We start from the raw sequence: 26,242 nt of genomic DNA on the forward strand, positions 1-26,242 counted from the left end.
GTGTCTGACCCTCACAAGTCAGCGTAAGCCCTCTCATCTGGGATTATTCATGTTTTCCACATACAGGGTTGAAGCTTTAATCAAATGCCTGCCGCCCTTCATGGTGCTGACCTCTCTCACGCACAGCTTTCACAGCAGAGACGGCAGGTCAATCGCTTCTGCCACCGCTGTTTCCGCTGAGGAGCATTTCCACCGCATGGGATGGCCATTAAAGCGATTTAAATCAGTACTGGCAGAGAGGATCGGGCTTGCAGCTCTCCTTGGTAACTGACAATGTAATGATTAATGTGAGAGGGTTGTGGCTGTCTTAGTGTTGGGACAAACACAAGTGACTGGAAGGTCTAAAGGTTGGTTCAACAATTCAACTAGGGAAAATTGGGAGGAGAAGATATCAGTAACAGTCACACAGTCAATTCTGTCTTGACCAAAAAATAAAAACACAAAAATAAATAATGGAGATGCCCTAAAGCAGAGCATCTGCTTCACTAGAGCTGTTTAGTGGCCAGCAGTAGAGGACTGCACCAGCGAGCAATATTGTGTTATTGAGAGAATGAAACCGCTAGAATGTGCTTGATAATGTTTTTGAACATTTAGAAAATTGATAAGAGCAAACATGCTTTTGCTGTGTAAAGATATAGTACTGTAATGGGTACTGCTTTCCCTTGCTGAGACTGAAGTCCCACTCCCACTGTATGTGCTGCAATCCAAGTTCCACTGCTGTATGACTCGGTAGCTGGTTCAACCCGATGTGCATGTAAATCCCTTCCTTTGAAATGATTTGCCCTCCCTGCATTTATAAAGAGACTAGAAATTGACCTCCCAGCATTGTGAAAGCAAAATGACGGCGTGCAGCCTGGAGCATTCAGCTGGAGGCGACCCATCACATGTTCCTTCAAAGCAGTCACTTTCTTTGACTGAAAAGACCTCTGACAAAGGGAAAAAAACAACACACGGCTGTTTTGAGATGGAAAGTTCTGCAAACTGCTCAGTAACTTCAAGTTGACATGAGTTTTAGTTTTGGCTTCATTTATTTGGGTCTGAGATCCCAGTGAAGTTATGTTTCAATAAACTGCTGGTCCCATTTATCTTTTTTCTACTAACATATAAATAAGTAGGCGTGGTCCAGTATTGTATATCTAATGAGTATTTTTGACCTTGATTTCTTGCATATAACTCATTAATATGTTTTTGTTGTGCATCACCAATATTTGCTAGCTTGTAAGTAGAAACAAAGCTCCACTAAAGTAAAAAAGCCAACTGATTCAACATGACATTGACAACATGACTAATATTTATGTCTTATTATTATTGATGTGTAGCTGGGTTTTCATATACTTTAAATCCAGAGTCTTAAAAAATCCTTTTTAAAAACGACATGTCCTGCTAATAATCTTATTCTAATCATCCATATTTCTCCATTCTACATTTGTCTTAGGCACGAGCATTTAGAGTTTAAAACAAAAGATGACATACACTGGCCTTGTTAAGTTTGAAATGAAACTAGAAACTTTTCAGTTCTAAGATGGGCCTTTTATATATTCATTCAGTTCTTTTGTGGCATCCCTAAGTATGGCATCAGAAGTGCCTCACTCATCTCAGAGGTATTTTTATAGGATGACTGGCTGTGAAACAGCAGCGTCATTTCATTTCACGACTGAATAGATGCTGATACTGACTCTTAAGCTGCCACAATATAGTCTTGTAGATCCAGATAAGAGTTTGCCACATGATGCAGTGCAGTTCTATACCACACTGATGCTTGCTAATCCCACCTGTCACTGTTGAGGTTCCTTTTATTATCACACCTTCCAGCTCCTCTTTTCTCAACTGCTGAAGTGAAGGATCTAAATCTTGTTCATGTCTTTTCACACCCAATTAACTCATGCAGGTAGAATGTGCCCTTTTGACCACACTATGCTACCCTGAGATACTTCCTTTCTGCAGCATGACGAGAATAGAACTGTTGCCAACTGCAGTTACCCTGGCAATCTTTGCCAACACACAGTAAACACTGACACTACTGCATCTGTGCATAATATAATCAGTTACAATGCATTTATCTCATTTGTTTTAACATTTTCATAAATCAAAGCACAATAATGAAAATGTGAAATAAGTCATCACATTATTGTAAATATTCACGGAATGTCCAAACATGTAAATAATTAGATTTTAATTATGCTGAAGTTATATGAAATCTAACACACTGCATTTGCCATATTTTTGTTCTTTGCTTACACTTTGCTGCAAACATACAGGAAACCATGGGTTTGATTTGTGCCTTCAAATCCCATAATTGTAAACATAACATGCACTCGTTAACACAGATGGTACATCTGTGTATAATTTATCACTGACAAGGCAAGCACGGTCTGTTTCCATCATCTATTCTTCCATTACATGTTTACATTTAAACCAAAACTAATGTTGTTCACAATTATTTCCATATTGATTGAACATTAATACACGGTACATAATTGACTCAGAGCAAATAGTGGATTTACTTTTGTGGAGTTGTCCAACAATATGTCCCCAAACACGCACACATGCACACTCCCCCTCCTGTGTCACTTTTTATCATTAGACTACTTACAGTGGGATATTTCAGATGAATGGGGCTGAATTCTTAGATCTGTGTAGCTTATCTCCTCTTAATTAATATTGACATGGCTGACTGACTGTATTATACCTGCAGTATTTAGTATGTGCTGCATGGTTGATCCTCCAGGATCATGGATCATTGTACCAGCTGAATATGGTTTACTCGATAAAACTACAACGAGAAAACAGAACCATCTGTATTCTACTTGTGCCTCGCATACACTAACATTCAGATGTTCTCAGAATGGGAAAGCAATGCCTTTACCGATTGCTTTTATTGCTTTTTGTTTAGCTGTCATGTGTGTGGACAGTCGATACTGAGATTCACTTGCTGTTTCCGTAGCATTTGGAGTTTTTACAGGGTGGGGTTGCTAGCCCCACGCCCAACCCTCCTCCTTTCTCATCCGGGCTTGGGACCGGCAATGGCAGAGTTAACCGGCAATGGCAGAGTTGGACCGGCAATGGCATTCCTGTCATGATCAACCAACAACGTGCTGAAGAGGTGGAGAATTTTACATATCTTGGCAGCATCATCTCGAATGACGGGGTTTCTGATCGGGATGTCGAAGCCAGAGTAGGGAAGGCAGTTGGTGTCCTGCGACGTCTCCAACCTATTTGGAACTCGACCTCCCTGAATGTAAGGGTTAAGATCAGACTACTGAACTCTATCGTCTTCCCTACTGCACTTTACGCTAGTGAAACCTGGCGCTCAACAAGTGCAATTATTCAACACCTGAACGTGCTTCAACAACGTGGCTTGCGGCGAATCCTGAGAATTTCCTACCGGGACCGAATAACAAACGAGGAGGTCCTGTGAAGAGCAGGCACCCGCCCATTAGCCGATGTTGTTGCAGAAAGGCGCTTCCGCTTTGCGGGCCATATTTTACCCCTACCCCCTCATCGCCCAGCTAAGATTGCCATGACATGGCGTCCACGCACTGGCAAGCGAAAGCAAGGCCGACCAAAGACCACATGGCGTCGAACATTTATGGACGATCTGAGAACTGTCGACATTGCCTGGGACGAAGCTGAAACAGTCGCTGCTGACCGACATCGATGGAGATCACTAGCTGCCCGATGCGCCGCCCGGCGTAGGAGGAACTAAGTCTAAGTAAGTAAGTGTGTGGACAATCATGTGTGGACAATCAAGGCAGATTAACTAAAGCTGGTTTTAGTTTTATTACTAAGACAGACTAAATCATGGTATGTCTGATGACAAGCCACACATGGTAAGACCACACCACTAGTTTGCTTCACCTTAGTTTACTTTGCACTCACTACTTGAAATATCTTTTACTTATTGTCCAATATATTATTTCTTTATTAATTTTTTTTTTTTACATCACACCTTCCAATGTCTATATGTGTGCACACATATCAACACTGCAAGGTCAAAGTTTTGTTTTATGTTCTAACAATGCATCTTTCTTTGAGTTACCTGGGGGTTTGGCTTCTCCTTCCTGGTTGGCAAAAGGTGTGGCAAAGCTGAAGTACTGCTGACAGCTTCATTGGAGTAAACCACATGCTGGTCTGTGGGGTGTTTGGGAGTTTGTTTAATTGTTTTGTGTTAGTTGGTTATATGGCAACCGTTTTGTTTTCCCCTTGAGTGTCATATGGTTTAGGTAAGCCGGTATTTAAATTTCCTCATCAGAATCAGTAAGACTTTATTTATGCCCAAGGGGCAATCATGTATCATTTCAGCAGGTCAGTTTGGCTTATGTCTGTTTGAGGTGCTGTTAGTTGTTATTTTGAGTTTAGTTTATTGAGATGACCTCTTTTATTGGTCTGCATGTTTAAATTTTTGGCTTTGTTAGTTATCTTTCATATTTTGGGATCAATAAAACACCATTTTTGAATTAAACACCGGTGTCCTCTATGCCTTACTACTTGGTCCCTGACGTGGTATATTGATAGTTTGTCAAAAAGTTTTTCAGAGAATTCAAAAAGTAAATTATATAAATGTAAACAAAGGACATAAATAAAATACAGGTGAAATGGTAAGTTATACTGTAAATTCTGATTATACCACTTACCCCCTTTTCACATTATTCTTTTAATATTTTTTTTATTTGTCCTTTAATTTATTTCAGTGTTTCATCATTTTAAAAAAAAACAAAAACATAGTAGGCCCCACAACACAAATAGCTGTAGTACTCTCCTCTTTTGTTGAATCATTTTACAGTCTATGCGGTATCTACATTAGATCACAAACTAATAAATACTTGGCTCTTCAAAATGTTTTAAAAGGATGCAATCAATGTGGGATTTAAACACAAACATAGGAATTAATCTGTGGTCTAACTCCACCCATCTGATTGAAAAAATACGTGAAAGTTGAGACTAAATCTATATGTCGAGTCTTTACCTATTTTCCATGGTATCTTCACAAATAAAAGCTAAGATATAATCAGTGAATCGAAGGATCAATTCCTCACATTTTGCAGTGAAGCAATAACAAAACAGAACTCATCAATTTCATTGATGTTGGAACCAAAGAATGATCTTAATTTAGCTACAGCTGAATTGTTTGCCAAGGTGTAACTAAATCGACTGACACTAATACCAGATAGATGTGTAACAGAAAATTTTCCAGCCTGAAAATTTAAATCCATTGATACAACAGCACTAGGTAATGAGAGAATTAAATGAGCAGGAACAGAGCGGCCTCTCAGAGCAGTACTCCTGATGACAGTGACCATTCAACTTCATTAGAATAGAATAGAATAGAATAGAATAGAATAGAATAGAATAGAATTCAACTTTATTGTCATTGCACATGCACAGGTACAGGGCAACGAAATGCAGTTTCCATCCATCCAGAAGTGCTTTAGTGATATAGATATATTAAAATATATATTAGCAATAATATAGATATGTGAGTATATTACAGAAATGGGTCTATTATGGTATGTTATAATGTACACGGTATGAAGTATGTTGTGAATATTCTATAACTATAAGTATGTACAGGCTGTAGTGAGTACAAGCTATGTACAGGATATGAATATAAATATGAAAAACTATACAGAATATGAAATAAATAACTTTACAGAATCTGGGATATACAGCTATACAGAAATGGGAACTATGCAAGTTGTAAACAGTTGTAGGATTAAAAATTATCGAATGTACAGAATGATTATTTACACAGAGCTATACAGTAGTGCAGTTAAGATAAGTGAGGGTGTAGATAGTTTCTACAGAGGCTATATAAAGTGCTAGTGGTTGTGAGTGGTGGTTCAGTCCATGTTATTATTGTGTTTGAGGGTACAGTTGTCCATTGTGGGTGTGTGTATGTTCAGTCCATGAGTTTAACGTGGGTCAGATGTCAGGAGGCAGAGTTCAGGAGTCTGACAGCTGTGGGGAAGAAGCTGTTCCGGTACCTGGTGGTCTTAGTCCGGAGGCTCCTGTGGCGCCTCCCAGAGGGCAGGAGGGTGAAGAGTCCATGTGATGGGTGACTGGGGTCTTTGATGATTTTCCCAGCCCTTTTCAGACACCGCTTCCTGTAGATGTCTTTTATGGCAGGAAGTGGTGCTCCGGCGATGCGCTGGGCAGTTTTCACGACCCTCTGCAACGCCTTCCGGTCCGAGGCAGAGCAGTTCCCGTACCAGACTGTTATACAGTTGGTCAGGATGCTCTCGATGGTGCAGCGATAGAAGTTCACCAGGATGTCTGAGGACAGGTGGTTCTTCCTCAGAGTCCTCAAGAAGAAGAGGCGCTGGTGAGCCTTCTTGACCAGCTTGGAGCAGTTGGTCGTCCAGGTAAGATCCTCGGAGATGTGGACTCCCAGGAACTTGAAGCTGCTCACACGCTCCACAGCCGTCCCCTTAATGTGGATGGGTGGATGTGGGTCAGCATTCCTCCTGTAGTCCACGATGAGCTCCTTGGTCTTCTCGGTGTTAAGCAGCAGGTTGTTTCTGTCGCACCACTCAGCCAGACGATCCACCTCCTCCCTGTAGGCGGCCTCATCGTTGTCACTGATGAGGCCAATCACCGTGGTGTCATCTGCATTAGGTGGTATCGACATATTTATTCCAAACTTAATCTCCGAGCAGCAGCGGTGCCACTTGGCCTTTTAGACGGTGTCAATGGGATTCCATGCCTGGTCACCTCAACCAACAGCACGGCAAACCACAAAGAACTAACACGCAGATGTACCTCAGTCAATGGTTTTTGAAGTGTACTTTCTCTCTATTGGTCATGACAACCTGTTCAGAAGAAAATAAATAGTCCTTCTTTCATGAAGAATAAACACGCAGAGCTCAGCTTTGGAGCAGCAGAGCAGGTTTTTATTCTGGCACAGAGAGCCGGGGTGCCAGATTTCATTAGCGATTGACTGGAATCCTAATTGCACATGTTGTAGTTAGCATGTCTTTAATGCTGAACCCATACTTTATGGTTTGATGAAAATAAATTGCCAATATGTTGCTATGAAATGAAGGCAAAATTCTTGCTCAACAGAAAATGTTGACAACTAGCTGATTACTTGTAAATAAAGACTGGCTTTTTTTGTGTTTTTTTTTTTTTTTTGTGAGTCCAAAGTCAAAATGACAACACTATACAGCAGGGATGTCAAAAGCTACAGCCCGCTTAGAACTTGAGTGGGCTGGTTAAGTGAAACGCCACTTTCTGTGGGTGTAAAGACTACAATACACATAAAACTACACATTTTGATATATCTTAATATAAGTTAACGAAGTGCAATTTCAACATCACATCTCACATCTCACATTGTGTAAAAGGTTCTGGTAGCTCACTCCCCAGAGTTTCCCATATTTATAAAATACAGGACACTCTTTAGCAAGTTTCTATAGTAGACGGTGAAAAAAAGCACAGGAAAAACTGTAAAAACTATACAAATACAATTAAGCCTAAAAATGTATGCACTCTATCAGATTTTCCAAAGCTGTTTAGCAAGTCGGATGGGATTCTTTGCCGGGGTAATTCTGGGCTCCAGGCATTATGTTTAACATGTCTGCAATAGAGTATATAAGATGAATGTACACTATATTATGGAGGTTTTCATTTAAAAAAAGAAAGAAAAAAAGACATTTATATCTAATTGAAGCGCACTTTTTCAATGAGCTCAATCCATAAAAATTGCTTACGAATCTAAAATAACTCCTGAAAAGATTCTGAAAACCGTGACCATGTTGTGGCCTTTGAGAAATCACAGCGCTGTGAGGTAATTGCCCAACTGTGCCAATTTACCACCTCCAGACTAGAAACCTCAGACTTTATGGCAGGATGATCAAAGCTGCCACACTCTCCAGTGTTTCCTCCACATACAGCTTTTCCAGAGAGAATTGTTTTTTGTCTTTCATCTTTCAATTCAAATTTCCTTCCTTTCTCTTCTTTTGACTGTCTGCTCGTCTTCTCTTGGATCAAACACGAATAAGAAGATACATATAACATTGTACGGTACACTGGAGGAGCCTTCATTGCATAAATAATGATGTTACTATGGCAATAATACCGTATCATCTGCAACATCTGCATCTACAACAGAATGTAAGCGCTTTAGTTATTTATCTATTTATTTTCAGAGAGACAGGCTTATATTTATTACACAGATGTGATATTATCTACAGCTACTTACAGTATCAATGATATTCATTTAGACTCTTTTTTTCTACAGTATCAATGATATTCATTTAGACTCTTTTTCTCCAATTGATCTTTCTGAGTTAACTTCAGTAATGACTTCCTTCAAACCATCAACATGTCTTTTAGACCCCATTCCTACAAACTGCTCAAAGAAGTCCTGCCATTAATTAATGCTTCAATCTTAAATATGATCAACCTATCTCTAATAATCGGTTATGTACCACAGGCCTTCAAGCTGGCAGTAGTTAAACCTTTACTTAAAAAGCCATCCCTAGACCCAACTGTCTTAGCTAATTATAGGCTCTATAATTAGATCTATAGGATCTCCAACCTTCCTTTCATTTCAAAAATCCTTGAAAGAGTAGTTGTCAAACAGTTAACAGATCATCTGCAGAGGAATGGCTTATTTGAAGAGTTTCAGTCAGGTTTCAGAGCTCATCACAGCACAGAAACAGCTTTAGTGAAGGTTACAAATTATCTTCTTATGGCCTCTGACAGTGGACTCATCTCTGTGCTTGTCCTGCTAGTGCAATGTCCTTAGTGTAGCGTTCGATACTGTTGACCATAATATCCTATTAGAGCGATTAGAACCTGCTTTAGGTATTACAGGTACTGCGCTGCAGTGGTTTGTATCATATCTATCTAATAGACTCCAATTTTTGCATGTAAATGGAGAGTCCTCTTCACACACTAAGGTCAATTATGGTGTTCCACAGGGTTCAGTGCTAGGACCAATTCTGTTTACATTATACATGCTTCCCCTAGGCAGTATCATCAGAAGGCATAGTATACATTTTCACTGCTATGCAGATGACACCCAGCTCTATCTGTCAGATAACACACACTAATTAGTTAAACTGCAGGAATGTCTTAAAGACATAAAGACCTGGATGGCCGCTAACTTTCTGCTTCTTAATTCAGATAAAACTGAGGTTATTTTACTCGGCCCTGAAAATCTTAGAAATATGGTATCTAACCAGATTCTTACTCTGGATGGCATTACCTTGGCCTCCAGTAACACTGTGAGGAACCTTGGAGTCATTTTTGACCAAGACCTGTTCTTCAATGCACATATAAAACAAATATGTAAGACTGCGTTCTTCCATTTGTGCAACATCTCTAAAATTAGAAATATCCTGTCCCAGAGTGATGCTGAAAAACTAGTTCACGCATGTATTACTTCCAGGCTGGACTAATGTTAGGTTTTGTATTGTTGATTGTCATTTATGCTTAGAAATATTTAACCATATATGCTTAGAGGTGTATAATCAATTGTGTAGTGATAGGATGTGTGATCTTTAGCAGGCTGCAAAGGCTTGGTGTGTATTCCACACTGGAATGCACACCTACATCCTGGGAGCATGGGGAGAGGTCGTACCTTGTCTTATTGTTTTATGGTAGGATAAACGTGGCTATATCTGTTTTAGGCTAAGTGCCTTTTGTTTAGATGAACTGTTGGACTTCCAGACCAGCAGGTTTAGGGAAGTCATTTATGGGGTCACACTCTGACCACACACACACACACACACACACACACACATACGGGTCTATGTGGTATGGCGGGACTATACTACGTCAATCCGCCCGGTGGTGGTTTAAGTGGACTACCCTTTTGAAAGGACTTAGAGCCAAGGGAGCGAGGTTAAAGTGTTCGAAAAAATCTGAAAAAAATTTGGGTCACTTCAGACCTCATACACTCCCTATAGAAGTCTAGATACACTGATACACACCAACCAGACTCTATTGTGTTTTCTGGAGACATTGTCCACTTGACAACAATGTGTTTTATGAGGTCCAAAAAAAGCAATATTGGGTCTTTAAAGGGACAATGATGTAATATTTAAATAGCTCATCATTACCATGAATACACATCTGACAGGACACAGGATTACTGGAACATCATTTTATTAGTGTTCTTGGATCTGAACATTAATTTTAACCATAAATAAAAAAAGAAATCTATGGACAAAAATGCCCACGCTTCCCACAGAAATATAAAAATATAGAAAACAGAAAAATTAAAAACATTTAAAATGAATTTTAATAGTTTAAAGGTAAATATTAAGGGGAGAAAATATGCATTTATAATTTTTTATTTTAAATATAACCCGTCAAAAAAAACCCTAAATAAATTAAATGTAAAAATTATGAAATACAAACTACTTCTGTATTTAACAAGAACTTTTTTTTCTTTAAACAGAACATCAGTGTTAACAACAATTGGCAATCTGACCAAGATGTAAAACCACAGCTCTCTAAACAGTTATTTTAGTTCATTTTTTTCTGCCTTTTTGCAGTTAATCCTCTGTTTCTTACAAAATCTCTTATGTTTTGAACTGTTCTTCCTGCCAACACCGGATCTTCTACCAATTTGCAATGACTGCATTCATTTTTGGTGGCTAGTTTCCCTTCGTTTATGTGGTCTTTCAAATGCCTCATCACTGCAGCAACCTCAGCCTTGGACCACATGTTTTTGGGAGCTCTTCGGGAATTGTGGGATTGAGCAGCATTTTTCTCTGGAAGATATATAAAGTAGTAGTAGTTAAAACAAACAAAAAACCAAACAAAAAAAACAAAAAACATTTGCTTGTTAAAAGAATGGATGCTACCCTGTACTAACTTCTGAAATGTGTTGCTACCATCAATATCAAAACGAGCTAAAATTCTGTTTGAAAATTTATCAAATTTCTAAAATGAGACATTTAGTGTTCCGCTGTGAATAAAAGACTGAATAAAAAGTTGAATAAAAGTCTCTTGATGCATGCTCAATCATCCAGGTAAGTAAATCCCAAAACGTTGATTCTGTTAATCTGGACGTAGCGTTTTCAGTGGGAGAAACATTTTGTCACTCATCCAAGTGACTTTTTGCCACCACTCTGCAGTTTGCCATATGTTGCAAAGTGATGAAACAATAATAAGCTTCGAGAACCAACTGCACCCCTTACCTTCAGAGGGAGCAGCAGTCTCACTTGCTGCAGGCATTGTGAGTAGTCCTTCATCTGCTGATTACACAATTTGATTAAGTTTTAATATTTGTAACAAACATTTTATCCACAGAAACCAAGCTAGTGGTAACTTACCACAATCTACAGTGTCTTGGGGCTGCGCTGTGTTTGTGGAATCAGCTACTGCATGTACAGGCTCACTGGTGCCACACGCCGACATTGTGAGTGATGTGTCATCATCATCTGATTCACTCTCACTGTCCTTTGTTTCAGCATCACTTAATGCAATTTCATCTGAGAAATTGTGGGGGAAAAAAACCAAAAAACCAAACACATACAACCCCCCCAAAAACCTCACATTAACAACGAGATATGACAAAAAACAGAGCAAATACTGGAAATTATAGTACATAGTTTTACTATTTAAGGCCTGCTGCTGGGTTGTTGCCCTCCTATGGCCTACTCCACATCCAGGTAGCACCTCCATGCTCTGGACACTACACTAACAGACACAGCAAACCTTCTTGCCACAGCTCACATTGATGTGCTACGCTAGATGAGCTGCACTACCTGAGCCACTTGTGTGGGTTGTAGACTGTCTCATGCTACCACTAAAATGAAATCACCGCCAGCATTCAAAAGTGACCATAACATCAGCCAGAAAGAATAAGTGCTGAGAAGTGGTCTGTGGTCACCACCTGCAGAACCAGTCCTTTATTATGGTGAATTGACTATAATTTCCACTTGTTGTCTACTCTATTTGCAAAACAGCATGTGAAACTGGTTGTCAGTGTTACTTCCTAAGTGAACAGTTTGATATAACAGAAGTGTGACTGACTTGGAGTAACATCGCATTGTTTAAGTGTTCCCTTTATTATTTTGAGCAGTTTATGTTATGGAATGGGGAATTGAGGACAATCCCAAGTATACCATTTTTACAAGATCCTGCACCAATGAGGTAATACTACATTTCTTTAATTAGACGTGACCACCCATTAATTAAAAAGGGAGCAGTGTTCATTTCAGCTAGTCTTAACTTGTTGAACTCCATTAATGCTTTTTACTATATAATGTACTTATTCACTAAATGTCTCACCTTTGCACTTATAGCCAAGCCACTTGAGGGAGGAAACCAGTCCCACACACTGAATGCACTTGTCCAAAGATGATATTGTTGTGCACACCAGACGATGATTGTGACACTGTTAGCAAAATATTGCAACATTTATTTGTTTTGGACAGTTGGAAAGGTGAGGTGTTTTCAATTCAGTTGCAGATATCAACTAATAAACTTCGTCCATGTAAATCACATCACACCCAGGTGACTGCCAAACACACACACACACAGCATCCATAAAGAATGATGATAGATTAAATTATTAGTTCATTAAGTGGTACACTGGATTATATTTACCCTTTCAGGCTCTGGATGTTTCAGGTCCAGATCATTGTTTGGAAAGCTGTTTGGTTGCGGCTTTAGGCAGCTCACAGTCTTCTGAATCTGGCTGGTCTCAGTCTTCGTGTGTAACAGATAGAGAATGAAGACAAAAGAACAGTAATCTGACAGTTACTAAAAATGCATCACTCAAGAGGATGAATAAACCATTTCACTATCGGCAAATAGCGTAAGGTACACATCGTGCATGAGAAACATTCATTAAAATCTGTCCTAGGTCAATGTTACCTCTTCAAAATCTTGCACTGAAGAAGAATGCATGGCTTCTGAGCCTTGCTGAGGCATTTCTTCATCAAGATCCTGCAACAAAGAAAAGATGGCACAAAGATTAGACCAAGTGCTCTTCTTGCAACTGTACTGGGCAGGCCTGTGCTTCTGTTTTTAATTTGCATGTGTGTGTGTGTGTGTGTGGGGGGGGGGGGGGGGCTTTCCACTCAAGAAATGTTTTCTTCTGAAAAAAATACTGGCTACAATAATTAACAACTGATTCCTTTGCAATCATCCATCCTCTTCCACTTATCCTTATCAGGATTGTGGGGTAGCAGTTTTGGGGCCTATACCAGCTACCATAGGGCAGTACAACCTGGACAGATCACCAGTCTAACATGGAAGGACAAGCATTTGCATTCACACCAAAGGGCAGTTTTGAATCACCAGTTAACCTAACCCCATAAGCTACATCTTTGGACTGTGGGAAGAAGCCAGAGTACACAGCCAGAGAGAGCCCACGCACTAAAGCAGTAAAAAGTGCCTAAAACAAGTTAAGAAGTTGTATAGTACTATCTATCTTAATGTTCAAGCCTGAGTTTCAAAAAATTTCAACATAGAAACAAAGCACATGCAGTCAGTTCTGCATGCTGTAGGTCAAACTGTCAAGACATACGAGAAGACCCCTCCTAAAACCAGAGTGATGTCACCATGAAGCAAACTTTGACGGAGTCCCCCAATAACAGTGTGGTCCTCCTAAGTCACATTTGGGTGGTTAACACACACACACACACTCAGATGTTATCCAGACTTGCACTTTGAAACAATGAAAAGGACCTACAAGCCACGGTCCATGTAAATCACATCACACCCAGGTGACAGCCAAACACACACACACACACAGCATCCATAAAGAATGATGATAGATTAAATTATTAGTTCATTAAGTGGTACACTGGATTATATTTACCCTTTCAGGCTCTGGATGTTTCAGGTCCAGATCATTGTTTGGAAAGCTGTTTGGTTGCAGCTTTAGGCAGCTCACAGTCTTCTGAATCTGGCTGGTCTCAGTCTTCGTGTGTAACAGATAGAGAATGAAGACAAAAGAACAGTAATCTGACAGTTACTAAAAATGCATCACTCAAGAGGATGAATAAACCATTTCACTATCGGCAAATAGCGTAAGGTACACATCGTGCATGAGAAACATTCATTAAAATCTGTCCTAGGTCAATGTTACCTCTTCAAAATCTTGCACTGAAGAAGAATGCATGGCTTCTGAGCCTTGCTGAGGCATTTCTTCATCAAGATCCTGCAACAAAGAAAAGATGGCACAAAGATTAGACCAAGTGCTCTTCTTGCAACTGTACTGGGCAGGCCTGTGCTTCTGTTTTTAATTTGCATGTGTGTGTGTGTGTGTGTGTGTGTGTGGGGGGGGGGGGGGGGGGGGCTTTCCACTCAAGAAATGTTTTCTTCTGAAAAAAATACTGGCTACAATAATTAACAACTGATTCCTTTGCAATCATCCATCCTCTTCCACTTATCCTTATCAGGAGTGTGGGGTAGCAGTTTTGGGGCCTATACCAGCTACCATAGGGCAGTACAACCTGGACAGATCACCAGTCTAACATGGAAGGACAAGCATTTGCATTCACACCAAAGGGCAGTTTTGAATCACCAGTTAACCTAACCCCATAAGCTACATCTTTGGACTGTGGGAAGAAGCCAGAGTACACAGCCAGAGAGAGCCCACGCACTAAAGCAGTAAAAAGTGCCTAAAACAAGTTAAGAAGTTGTATAGTACTATCTATCTTAATGTTCAAGCCTGAGTTTCAAAAAATTTCAACATAGAAACAAAGCACATGCAGTCAGTTCTGCATGCTGTAGGTCAAACTGTCAAGACATACGAGAAGACCCCTCCTAAAACCAGAGTGATGTCACCATGAAGCAAACTTTGACGGAGTCCCCCAATAACAGTGTGGTCCTCCTAAGTCACATTTGGGTGGTTAACACACACACTCAGATGTTATCCAGACTTGCACTTTGAAACAATGAAAAGGACCTACAAGCCACGGTCCATGTAAATCACATCACACCCAGGTGACAGCCAAACACACACACACACACAGCATCCATAAAGAATGATGATAGATTAAATTATTAGTTCATTAAGTGGTACACTGGATTATATTTACCCTTTCAGGCTCTGGATGTTTCAGGTCCAGATCATTGTTTGGAAAGCTGTTTGGTTGCGGCTTTAGGCAGCTCACAGTCTTCTGAATCTGGCTGGTCTCAGTCTTCGTGTGTAACAGATAGAGAATGAAGACAAAAGAACAGTAATCTGACAGTTACTAAAAATGCATCACTCAAGAGGATGAATAGACCATTTCACTATCGGCAAATAGCGTAAGGTACACATCGTGCATGAGAAACATTCATTAAAATCTGTCCTAGGTCAATGTTACCTCTTCAAAATCTTGCACTGAAGAAGAATGCATGGCTTCTGAGCCTTGCTGAGGCATTTCTTCATCAAGATCCTGCAACAAAGAAAAGATGGCACAAAGATTAGACCAAGTGCTCTTCTTGCAACTGTACTGGGCAGGCCTGTGCTTCTGTTTTTAATTTGCATGTGTGTGTGTGTGTGTGTGTGTGTGGGGGGGGGGGGGGGGGGGGGGGGGCTTTCCACTCAAGAAATGTTTTCTTCTGAAAAAAATACTGGCTACAATAATTAACAACTGATTCCTTTGCAATCATCCATCCTCTTCCACTTATCCTTATCAGGAGTGTGGGGTAGCAGTTTTGGGGCCTATACCAGCTACCATAGGGCAGTACAACCTGGACAGATCACCAGTCTAACATGGAAGGACAAGCATTTGCATTCACACCAAAGGGCAGTTTTGAATCACCAGTTAACCTAACCCCATAAGCTACATCTTTGGACTGTGGGAAGAAGCCAGAGTACACAGCCAGAGAGAGCCCATGCACTAAAGCAGTAAAAAGTGCCTAAAACAAGTTAAGAAGTTGTATAGTACTATCTATCTTAATGTTCAAGCCTGAGTTTCAAAAAATTTCAACATAGAAACAAAGCACATGCAGTCAGTTCTGCATGCTGTAGGTCAAACTGTCAAGACATACGAGAAGACCCCTCCTAAAACCAGAGTGATGTCACCATGAAGCAAACTTTGACGGAGTCCCCCAATAACAGTGTGGTCCTCCTAAGTCACATTTGGGTGGTTAACACACACACACACACACACACTCAGATGTTATCCAGACTTGCACTTTGAAACAATGAAAAGGACCTACAAGCCACGGTCCATGTAAATCACATCACACCCAGGTGACAGCCAAACACACACACACACAGCATCCATAAAGAATGATGATAGATTAAATTATTAGTTCATTAAGTGGTACACTGGATTATATTTACCCTTTCAGGCTCTGGATGTTTCAGGTCCAGATCATTGTTTGGAAAGCTGTTTGGTTGCGGCTTTAGGCAGCTCACAGTCTTCTGAATCTGGCTGGTCTCAGTCTTCGTGTGTAACAGATAGAGAATGAAGACAAAAGAACAGTAATCTGACAGTTACTAAAAATGCATCACTCAAGAGGATGAATAAACCATTTCACTATCGGCAAATAGCGTAAGGTACACATCGTGCATGAGAAACATTCATTAAAATCTGTCCTAGGTCAATGTTACCTCTTCAAAATCTTGCACTGAAGAAGAATGCATGGCTTCTGAGCCTTGCTGAGGCATTTCTTCATCAAGATCCTGCAACAAAGAAAAGATGGCACAAAGATTAGACCAAGTGCTCTTCTTGCAACTGTACTGGGCAGGCCTGTGCTTCTGTTTTTAATTTGCATGTGTGTGTGTGTGTGTGTGTGGGGGGGGGGGGGGGGGGGGGGGCTTTCCACTCAAGAAATGTTTTCTTCTGAAAAAAAATACTGGCTACAATAATTAACAACTGATTCCTTTGCAATCATCCATCCTCTTCCACTTATCCATATCAGGATTGTGGGGTAGCAGTTTTGGGGCCTATACCAGCTACCATAGGGCAGTACAACCTGGACAGATCACCAGTCTAACATGGAAGGACAAGCATTTGCATTCACACCAAAGGGCAGTTTTGAATCACCAGTTAACCTAACCCCATAAGCTACATCTTTGGACTGTGGGAAGAAGCCAGAGTACACAGCCAGAGAGAGCCCACGCACTAAAGCAGTAAAAAGTGCCTAAAACAAGTTAAGAAGTTGTATAGTACTATCTATCTTAATGTTCAAGCCTGAGTTTCAAAAAATTTCAACATAGAAACAAAGCACATGCAGTCAGTTCTGCATGCTGTAGGTCAAACTGTCAAGACATACGAGAAGACCCCTCCTAAAACCAGAGTGATGTCACCATGAAGCAAACTTTGACGGAGTCCCCCAATAACAGTGTGGTCCTCCTAAGTCACATTTGGGTGGTTAACACACACACACACACACACACACACACACACTCAGATGTTATCCAGACTTGCACTTTGAAACAATGAAAAGGACCTACAAGCCACGGTCCATGTAAATCACATCACACCCAGGTGACTGCCAAACACACACACACACAGCATCCATAAAGAATGATGATAGATTAAATTATTAGTTCATTAAGTGGTACACTGGATTATATTTACCCTTTCAGGCTCTGGATGTTTCAGGTCCAGATCATTGTTTGGAAAGCTGTTTGGTTGCGGCTTTAGGCAGCTCACAGTCTTCTGAATCTGGCTGGTCTCCGTCTTCGTGTGTAACAGATAGAAAATGAATATACAGTGCATTTTTGAAGAGGATTTTGAAACATTAAATAAACTGTATGAGAAAGATAAGTTTCAAGCTATTGTCTTTAAAATATTCACTGTCATGTATAGAGAATTTAAGGCCCTATGATTAAGAGACAAATAGTCAGTGTGATTTCTTCATTTTTTAAGCCATTGCTAAAGGAGTAAAACAATCACCTGTAGCAGCAACGAACTGTCACTAGGGCCCATTTATCTTCGAGGGACAAAATTTAAAATGAATCTAACTAAAGAGGCTACACAGCAAAATCTCCAGTGTTAAATTAACACTAGAGAGTGTCTATATGGGTCCACACAACACTGTTGAGTGTTGAATTAACACTTTTGACAGTGTTATATGTTTAAAAGTAACCTAGTCAGTTTTGAAGATTAACAAAGACTAACACTGAGCAGTGCTGATTTTCTAACACTGGAATATTTCTAACATTTTGAGTTATTTTCCAGTGTTAGAAAATCAGCACTGCTCAGTGTTAGCCATTGTTAATCTTCAAAACTGACTAGGTTACTTTTAAACATATAACACTGTCAAAAGTGTTAATTTAACACTCAACAGTGTTGTATTTAACACTCAGAGGTGTGGACCCTTATAGACACTCTCCAGTGTTAATTTAACACTGGAGATTTTGCTGTGTAGAATCACATTAAACATCAATCACTGTTAAAATTTAGAAACCGAAAGCCATTTTTTATTTCTGCATACCTGCTGATATTTTTTTAGTGCTTTTAGAGGGCTTTGATGTGGCAGCCATCACAATTGCCTGTTTTCCATTAGTACCTACCCCTGTTTTTCCAGTAGGTTATAGTACCATGTAGTTTTTCAGTAACTACTGCACCAAGGTTCCAAGTGATCCAAAGTGATCAGAAAATTTGACATAGCCTGAATGCCACCAGGTGGCTGGTCAATGGTGTCACTCGATAAGTTATGAGTGCGCCTCCTTCGTGAAAATCCAAGCCATCATTTTTGAAACTCTGAAATGTTTGAAATAGCGACCAAAATTAACAGCGTGATCCCTGAATTGAACACTAAAGTATAGACTGAGCAGCAGGCATTTTGTCACCTTGACGTCCATGCTTGCTGTGGCATTTATATCACTGGATGCTCGGCTGCATTGCTATAGTTACCCCAGGCACAGTAGGTGATACTCAATTTCAGTGAAAAACTAGATGCCGTAAGTCACGTTAAGCCAATTTGAGTAGGTACAAATGTAAAAATGGCTTAGGGTATGCAATTTATCAGTTCCAAAAAGTACAATTGTAGAAATACCTTGCATCTCCAGAGCCAATCCGAGTCACCATAATTATAGTCTATTTCTTCACCTGGACTTATGTCTCTGCTTGCAAATAAGCATAGATGGGGCTTTCCATTGATATTTAATATTTTCATCTTAGCACTTGGACTGATGTGGTTGTCGTTGACAAGTCTGCCTAATGACCCATCTTCTTGAGATGCATCCACACTGTGGGGTTAGGCAAAAAAGTATTAGCTTAACTAGTTAGGAAGCTTTTTTTCATAAATCAAAAGCAATGTGTAATTTAATCTTAATCAAACTACACTGATATAATACGCACCACCAGAGTTTTCCATCAAACTTGAATTCAAACATGAACACCTTCAGGCTGTCATGATAAACTCTGTGTCTCCGCTCACATTCTTCTTTTGTTATGAGTTTACCTCTGTATTCCAAAAGAAAGTCTCCTTTTTGGAATGGAACAGTCGTGAAAATGCCCCGACCTGAATTGCAGAGGCATACCAAGTGAGTGACAAAAGACAAAGTGACAAACTCCAAATCTAATCCAAACTAAAGACCAACTTACCTTTGAAGGCATTTATGTAGTGGATATCAAGTCCCAGTTTGTCCCTTCCAGCAGAAACATGACAGACTGCATCCTCCCGTGGAGGAATGCGTCTCCTTCGCATGTTCTCCTGTACGATTGGCTGTATTACCAAAGCATATAAAGTATTACGATTATCGTCATCATTGTCATCATCATCAGTAGTAGCAGAACTAGCAGTAGTGTAGTTTACAGCATAAACACAGCTGACTTATTCATAGTGCTAATTTATGCCTTCTTTTAAAATGTTAAAGGCCTAGTACTCAAAATGGCGACATGTGACATTTCTGTAATGGCGACTGCAGAGAGTGATACAAGTACTGAGAAAGCTTAGGCATCAAAACTGTAAGAAGTTTTTTCTTCAGGCATATAAATAAATACACGACTAAATACACTTATACCCTTGCTTTTATTTTAGGGCTGTCAGCAGAATGGACAGACATTGGACAAACTGCCCGAAATTAGCTAACAGCGACATCAGGGATTTTGACTCAGACTGCGCTGGTTTAATTGTTAATCGCGTTAGTCGCGATGTCGGCATTAACACGTTTAAGCCACAATAATGCTTTAACACCGAGTAAATCCTAACACGGGTTAGCCCGCTTTATCGCGTTGACGCGGTTAGTCGTCAGCCCTATTTTATTTACTCAATGACAAACGCTGGGGCCGTTTTACTTCTTCAAAGACTCACTAACAGTCCATAAAGCATAAATTAAACCAGTTTAATATAGGCCTGTGCACCTATAATTTCATATAGTATTAAAGTCATGGTGCATTTTACATTAAAAAAGGCTTACCTTTGTGTTTTTAATCCGTCTTCGTATTGCCGTCGACATACACTTGTTAAAGGGCACGCGCGCGAAAGTTGTGGCGCCGTTTCCTGTAGGTACCGCCTATATATATAGCCTACCAATCACAATGACTTCCGGCCGTGTGTATTGAAAATGTGTATTAAATTGCAGTACCTACACACATCCACTCTAACTCGAAACGTCGCTGTGCAATACACTGGAATACACAAAAATCAGGTGAGGGGGTATAGGTGGACTTTTAAGAAAATCAGAAAATCTTTTAATTATAGTTTAATAAATGAATTTACACTACAGTTTAAGCAAATACAGGTCAAAAGATAAATAATGACCTCATAAGAAGTAGAAAAAATTATTATTTAGACACTTAAAAATGCATTTACAAGTCATGTTTTAGGGGGACACATGAATACACAGCAAAAAGTCGAAATGTCCCCGGAGCCCAGGTACAGCGCAGGTCAAATGTCAATCCATACCACATAGACGCACTCACACACACACACACACACACACACACACACACACACACACACACACACTTACACAACGCACAGGCAAGGTACTCTTTGTGTGTATGTAGACGTTGTATGTTAATGAACCTATGCATATTCATGTAACCTCAATAAAAGAACAGTGTTACGGGGGAGCGGACGAGAGCAACTGGGGTCAAGCGAAGGAACGGCGTTTGTCCGGTTCTCTCCCATGCACGAGAAACATGAAGAACTTTGCCTACTTTGTGTCTTGCTTGCTGTGTAATTATATTGTCTTCAACGTTCCAGCGAATAGGTTCAAGCTACAAACCTATCATTAATTGGTCCTTCGAGAGCCGGAGCCCTACATTCACCGAGGGGAGAAGAGACACGCTGAAAGACTGACGTCAGCTAGGAAGTTCCTGTAGTAAAATCCCGAGACATGAGAATTTGTCATCGGGCCAGTGGATTAGCTGTCTGTTTTCTCTCCTTGATGAATGACGATCGGCGGGATCCGAGGCTATACTACACGCTAAGCAACACCGAGTAAGTTTAGAGTCCAACTCTATAACTGTACGTCTTCGCCGCTCAGTGGGGCGTTGTCCGTGCCCGCTTAGTGGGGATAAAATTCGCCGTCTTAGTGGGGCGATGTACAAAGCCGCTCAGTGGGGTTTTTTTGTACAGAAGCATTAAGTCGCAGAGTTGCGCAGTTCGAACTTTTTTGGTTCGCCGTCTTAGTGGAACGAAATGTAGACCGCTTTGTGGGATCCGCCGCTTTGTGGGGTTTTGAGAAGTTCCGCGGGGTCCAGATTGTGCTGGACAATAGGCCTATTTTGTGTTGTTGTTTTTGTGTTTGAGTGTGTTTGTGTGAGTGGGTGTGGAGCAGAACACGTGGTCTGTGACACCGTCTGTTGTTGTTATCTGTTGTTATCATGGGTTCCTAAGCAACCAAGAGTGAGTCAGAGGGTGACAGACGTTTATGCTGGACTTTGCTCCTGGCAGCGCAAAGTATTTAAATAAAAGAGAGCGACGGCTCCTTAGCTGCGCGGGTTCACGCGAGCATGGTCGCGCGGGTTTCACGCGGACCTGAGCCGTGCGGTTAATCGCAGGCTTATAAATGGAAGAGATTCAAATGTTAGAAGTTTTCAGGAAACACACCAGCCTTGAAGAGCGTGTGGAGAGGGCCAGTCCACATCAGCAGCACTTAAGATATGCTCTGGTGAATGGCTTTCTCCCACCCCTTGCTGACATAAAATGTTTATTCTTTAGCTTGCCCTGATCGACAACAGCCTGTGTGCCAGACCATAGATTTAATTGAAGTGGATAATTGTTAAAAGTAATCTGCATTAAGCTTAGGGTTGCTCAAATTCAGTACAATGACATATGAGCTGAAGTAAAATAGGTAAATATTTTAACTAATGACATCCATAGAGGCACTTGACCGGTTTGAAAGACTGTCGTCTTATTATGAGCCATTGTTGAGATATAGAGCACACCTGTGAAAACAACTAATATGCTGAACCCTGTATGAAACATCTAAAAGTACATGATGGAGAAGCTGTGTTGAATATGAAAGTGCAAGTCTTTGCCACTGTGGGCAAAGCACGCAACCACTGTGTGAGGTTGCGTTGCGGTCTCTTCTGAGCTGATGAGCAAGCTACACATTATCAGATCGAGAGCTGTCTAAGAACTCCTCAAAGAGAGGGAAACAGAACTATGATAACTGCGATAACTGGAGTGTGCAGAGTTTCCGTGAGCAGTTTTTCTGCATCTTGACTCATGTGTGTAGGGTGTTCATAGCATCAGCATCATGTTTTTGTTTATTTGTTTTGTTGGGTTGAAAATAATTAAATAAACTTGTGATCATGCCTATGGATCACTATGGCACATATCATCAGCCATATGATTTATTTATGCAGATGAAAAAGTGAGTGTGAATGTGTCTGACATCAGTGTTTTTGTGCGCTGTGTAAAAGTAATTGCCTCTGATTGCGAGAGCGGTGATTCTGCAGGTCACCAGCTATTGTAAAGAAAAAAAAAGCAACAAAAGAGTGAGAATTTACAATTTACATTGTAGATGAAAAATAATCATAGGAAAAAGGTTTTGTGTTGATCAGCCAAGAACAACTACAATCTCATTTTCTGCTTTTAAGAAAGGACTGTGCACACAAACAGAGAGAGATGTGTGTTGATTAAGCAGTGATAATAATAATGAACATGTCGTAGTTTGTCACTTTCAGGTGAAAAGCAGACCTGAATCAATTTTCCACATGTCGGAAGAAAGTTATAGTTTAACATCATTGGAAACATGCAGGCCAAGTTTCTGGCTAACTTATTTACAGCACCATGTGTCTCTCAACCTCACAAGCAAGCTCTCACTCCTCCCTGAAGACAAGGAATGCAGCTCCAAAGAGCAATAACATGGCAGATAAAGAGACAGCAGCAAAGTTCTGAGCAAAGAGTCCCAGCAAGCAGCAGCAGTGTGGACAAACAGCATCAGAGAAGAAGAGCAAACCCATCATCCTGCCTGATTGGATGAATGGCACTGTGTTTCCAACAAGCTGCAACTTCACTGTGCATGTGACAAGAACGTTTGAGGAGAACTGAGGAGACTGTTGGAGTTTGACATTTGCCACCTTTGGAGTAAAATGGCAAGAAGAGACAGTGGAACACAGGACAAAGCTAAAGGAGAACTGCCTGCTATTGGACTGTTGAAGTGGGAGAGGACAACAGAGTGAGAGGACAACAGAGTGAGAGGAGTGGTGAGAACACATAGGAATTTTGTTATTTAATGTGGGAAATCAAAATTTGGGTTAGCAAACCAGGGGAAAAGAAAACTGACTGTTTAAGTTGGAAAATTGAGAAGGAGTCTGAAACACTGCAAAAAAGAAACATATACAAAATAAAATCACACACACAAGCAGAACATGCATTAACCCTACTAACACTTCCAAACACAAGAGAGCTTATGAAGATTAGACAACATCTTAAGCATGTGAGTCTGTTTATCATCTTGTCCAAGTCACTCAGTGTGATGCAAAGACCAGTGGACTCATAGCACATTAGTTAAGAAATGATCAAATAATAGCAGAGAAGTGTGTAAGAAAGGCAACTTTAAGAACATGCTCTGCTGGAGATGCAGCTCCACAGACATTGATTAAACCTGCCTAATAACACAAACACACATGCAATGAAAATCAGCTTGTTATCTCTCATCAGTGTTAAAATAGTGTCAATTTAGCAGACACTTGTTATCAAATGCTGAATTTATCCAGTGCTGACAATTGACTCTCTAGGTTGCAGGACAACAGTTTAACTTTTGTGGGAAAAAAGATTCTGGTTTGACCAACCAGTGATCAGACAATAAATTTAGTTGTTGATATAGTAAATTGGGAGATGCTTGCTGCTTGATTGATGCAGCACAAGTGATTTACTGTATGAGGGAAATTCTATTTTTGTGATAACATTTTGAACATGCATTTCTGTTGTCCTGTCATCTTAGTGGGTTAATAGCTGATATGCAAATTGGTTGATTGTTCTTAGATTAATGAAAGGTGACTGAATTCTAGCACGAGTGAATGGGATGTTTGGAGTTTGTTGTGTGTTGAGTGGAGACTCTAAAACACTGAGTTTCCTGTTTTGATGTGCGAGTGAATCCTGTACCTAGATACACAACTCTGAATACGTCAGAATGAGTGAAAAGCACAGACCTGGGGATTAAACTCATAGCTAATAAGACATTAGGCTTATGTTGTGTGTTGTGCAGCTGATGGTTGGTTTGGAGTGAATCTAGCTGATGATTTTTCTTTTGTTGTGAAGTTGAGCCTGCCAATTAGTATGATGGTATGATAAACCATGCTAATGGTATGATTTATCCTCCTGATATGAGGAGCTTGTGTCATGACTTAACAAGGCCTTTTTATTTTGATACTTTCACAGTGCACTGAAAGTTTTGTTCGATAATCTCGTTTGAGCAGATCTGCACGATTAGAACAGAAAGCGCTGTACGACACGTCGTCGAGCAAATTGTTACAAGTGAGTTTCTCCACATTAAAATGGGCTCAGGAGAAAGCCACTTATTTGGGACAATTAGAAAGTAAGTTCCTGTCCAAAAGGATTCAGCGAGGTAATCCTATCTAAAGTTTTTCTTTTTCTTTTTGAAATGACGTCATTTTGCTGAGAGTGGAAACTAAATGCGACGATCGATTCCACTATCAGCAAAGAAAGAAAGAAAGAATGAATGTATGAATGAATGAGTGAAAGAAAAAAACTGATTGGTAAAACCTGACAAAAGCTGACAAGACTTTACTGATGTAACACTACTGTGCGAAGTTAACCCCCACCTGACAAAGGTGCAGATGAATTTATGTGTGTTTCTTTTTACAGGAGCAGAAAGATGACAGCAACATTCGAGGTTGCATGACGATTTAACCTGTTAAATGCCACTTTCTGTGTCTGTGCATCTACCAGGGGTGTTATTCACTACCTTGTGTTGCTCACAGAGGAAACTGTGAGAAAGTGTGTATACATCTGCGCAGCGCTAACATTTGCATTTTCTTTTCTACAGCATTACAGTTCTTCATGTGATTTATAACAGGACAACTAGTTATTGTTTTTCTACTACAGGATTTCTGGGTTTGTGTGTGAAGAAACTGTGTTTACAGGTTATGAGTTGGTGATGCTGTTACACTGTGTTTTTGGGAAAATGTGAAGGTTACTTTGACAATGTGAATAACATGTGAGAAATTTCCTGTGTTGAAAACTAGTGTCACTTCTTTCCGCAGCTATGGATGGTTGACTTTATGGTGTTTTTATGGCACCCCTGGAGCCTGTCGACCTGTGTCTGACCACCGTCTGACCACGGTCAATGTGTATTTGCTAATGTTTGTTTTTCTAAGAGTGCATGTAGAGGATTCAGCAGAAGCGGACAAGTGACATGAGAAAAACAAATAAGAGATGCAGTGTTTATGGAATAGTTTAATATGGTGCTCATTAGCTGGCCACTTTTGAGCCCATAGTAATATATGAGTGGAGTGACTTTGCTTAAGGGAAGTCACCGATTGCATTAATGTTGGCTGAGTACATGGGATGATCCATGTCTGAGGCAAATTATGGTAATAATTGTAGTTTACTGATTTGAGAAAACCTGCACATGACACTTGTCTTGCTGATGTTGAATGCTTATTACTCTTATGATACAATTGTTTACAAGTGTGAAGTTTGATTTCACTTCCAGATCTTGTTTTCCAGGCCATGATGGTGTGTATGCAGGCTCCTGGCAGAGCCAGGTGTTAAGCAAACTTAATATGCAAAACACACTAACATCTTTTATTGCAAGGTTACGGAGCTACTCCGGAGGAGACACCCTGATGTTGCCTGGGGCATGATCTAGCTAACCTTTTTCTTTAAGACACCAGGAATCCAGGTTTGATGAGTTGACTCATGGGAGTGAGTTATTATATTGTCTTCAATGTTCCAG

The 26,242-nt window shown here is 40.2% G+C and overlaps 2 protein-coding genes across 3 annotated transcripts; both read right to left on the bottom strand.

The window, feature by feature from the left end:
* Positions 1 to 9,830: 9,830 nt before the first annotated feature.
* On the bottom strand, positions 9,831 to 12,902 carry LOC146692897 (uncharacterized). Of its 2 annotated transcripts, none has more exons than XM_085433152.1 (6): positions 12,838 to 12,902; positions 12,568 to 12,669; positions 12,250 to 12,355; positions 11,289 to 11,447; positions 11,154 to 11,207; positions 9,831 to 10,724 (listed from the first exon to the last, which is right to left on the bottom strand). In XM_085433152.1, exons 1-6 carry the CDS (start codon positions 12,892 to 12,894, stop codon positions 10,477 to 10,479), a joined length of 726 nt encoding a protein of 241 aa, XP_085289278.1. In that variant the 5' UTR covers positions 12,895 to 12,902; the 3' UTR covers positions 9,831 to 10,476. The 2 variants fall into 2 exon arrangements, with proteins under 2 accessions (XP_085289278.1, XP_085289277.1); XM_085433151.1 differs by having other exon boundaries at positions 11,154 to 11,210.
* A 4,563-nt stretch (positions 12,903 to 17,465) lies between these two features.
* On the bottom strand, positions 17,466 to 20,823 carry LOC146692898 (histone-lysine N-methyltransferase set-1-like). The gene is made up of 5 exons (XM_085433153.1): positions 20,282 to 20,823; positions 19,467 to 19,587; positions 19,221 to 19,383; positions 18,916 to 19,108; positions 17,466 to 17,594 (listed from the first exon to the last, which is right to left on the bottom strand). The coding sequence occupies exons 1-5, from the start codon at positions 20,318 to 20,320 to the stop codon at positions 17,466 to 17,468; spliced, it is 645 nt and encodes a 214-aa protein (XP_085289279.1). The 5' UTR covers positions 20,321 to 20,823.
* Between the last annotated feature and the right edge of the window lie 5,419 nt (positions 20,824 to 26,242).

This window comes from Copadichromis virginalis, linkage group LG15 (genome assembly GCF_057382275.1).
Source record: "Copadichromis virginalis isolate Kocher_CV1m ecotype Utaka linkage group LG15, C_Virginalis_male_GT1.1, whole genome shotgun sequence".
In the NCBI taxonomy this organism is placed as follows: domain Eukaryota; kingdom Metazoa; phylum Chordata; class Actinopteri; order Cichliformes; family Cichlidae; genus Copadichromis; species Copadichromis virginalis.

Coding starts and splice junctions, on each gene's coding strand:
- LOC146692897 (XM_085433151.1), bottom strand. CDS start 12,894: ATGCCTCAGCAAGGCTCAGAAGCCATGCATTCTTCTTCAGTGCAAGAT. Junction 11,448..12,249: donor GCTTGGCTATAAGTGCAAAG/GTGAGACATTTA, acceptor ACAATTTCTCAG/ATGAAATTGCATTAAGTGAT. Junction 10,725..11,153: donor GACTGCTGCTCCCTCTGAAG/GTAAGGGGTGCA, acceptor TATATCTTCCAG/AGAAAAATGCTGCTCAATCC.
- LOC146692898 (XM_085433153.1), bottom strand. CDS start 20,320: ATGTCGACGGCAATACGAAGACGGATTAAAAACACAAAG. Junction 19,384..19,466: donor CTACATAAATGCCTTCAAAG/GTAAGTTGGTCT, acceptor TCTGCAATTCAG/GTCGGGGCATTTTCACGACT. Junction 17,595..18,915: donor ATTGGCTCTGGAGATGCAAG/GTATTTCTACAA, acceptor TTACACACGAAG/ACGGAGACCAGCCAGATTCA.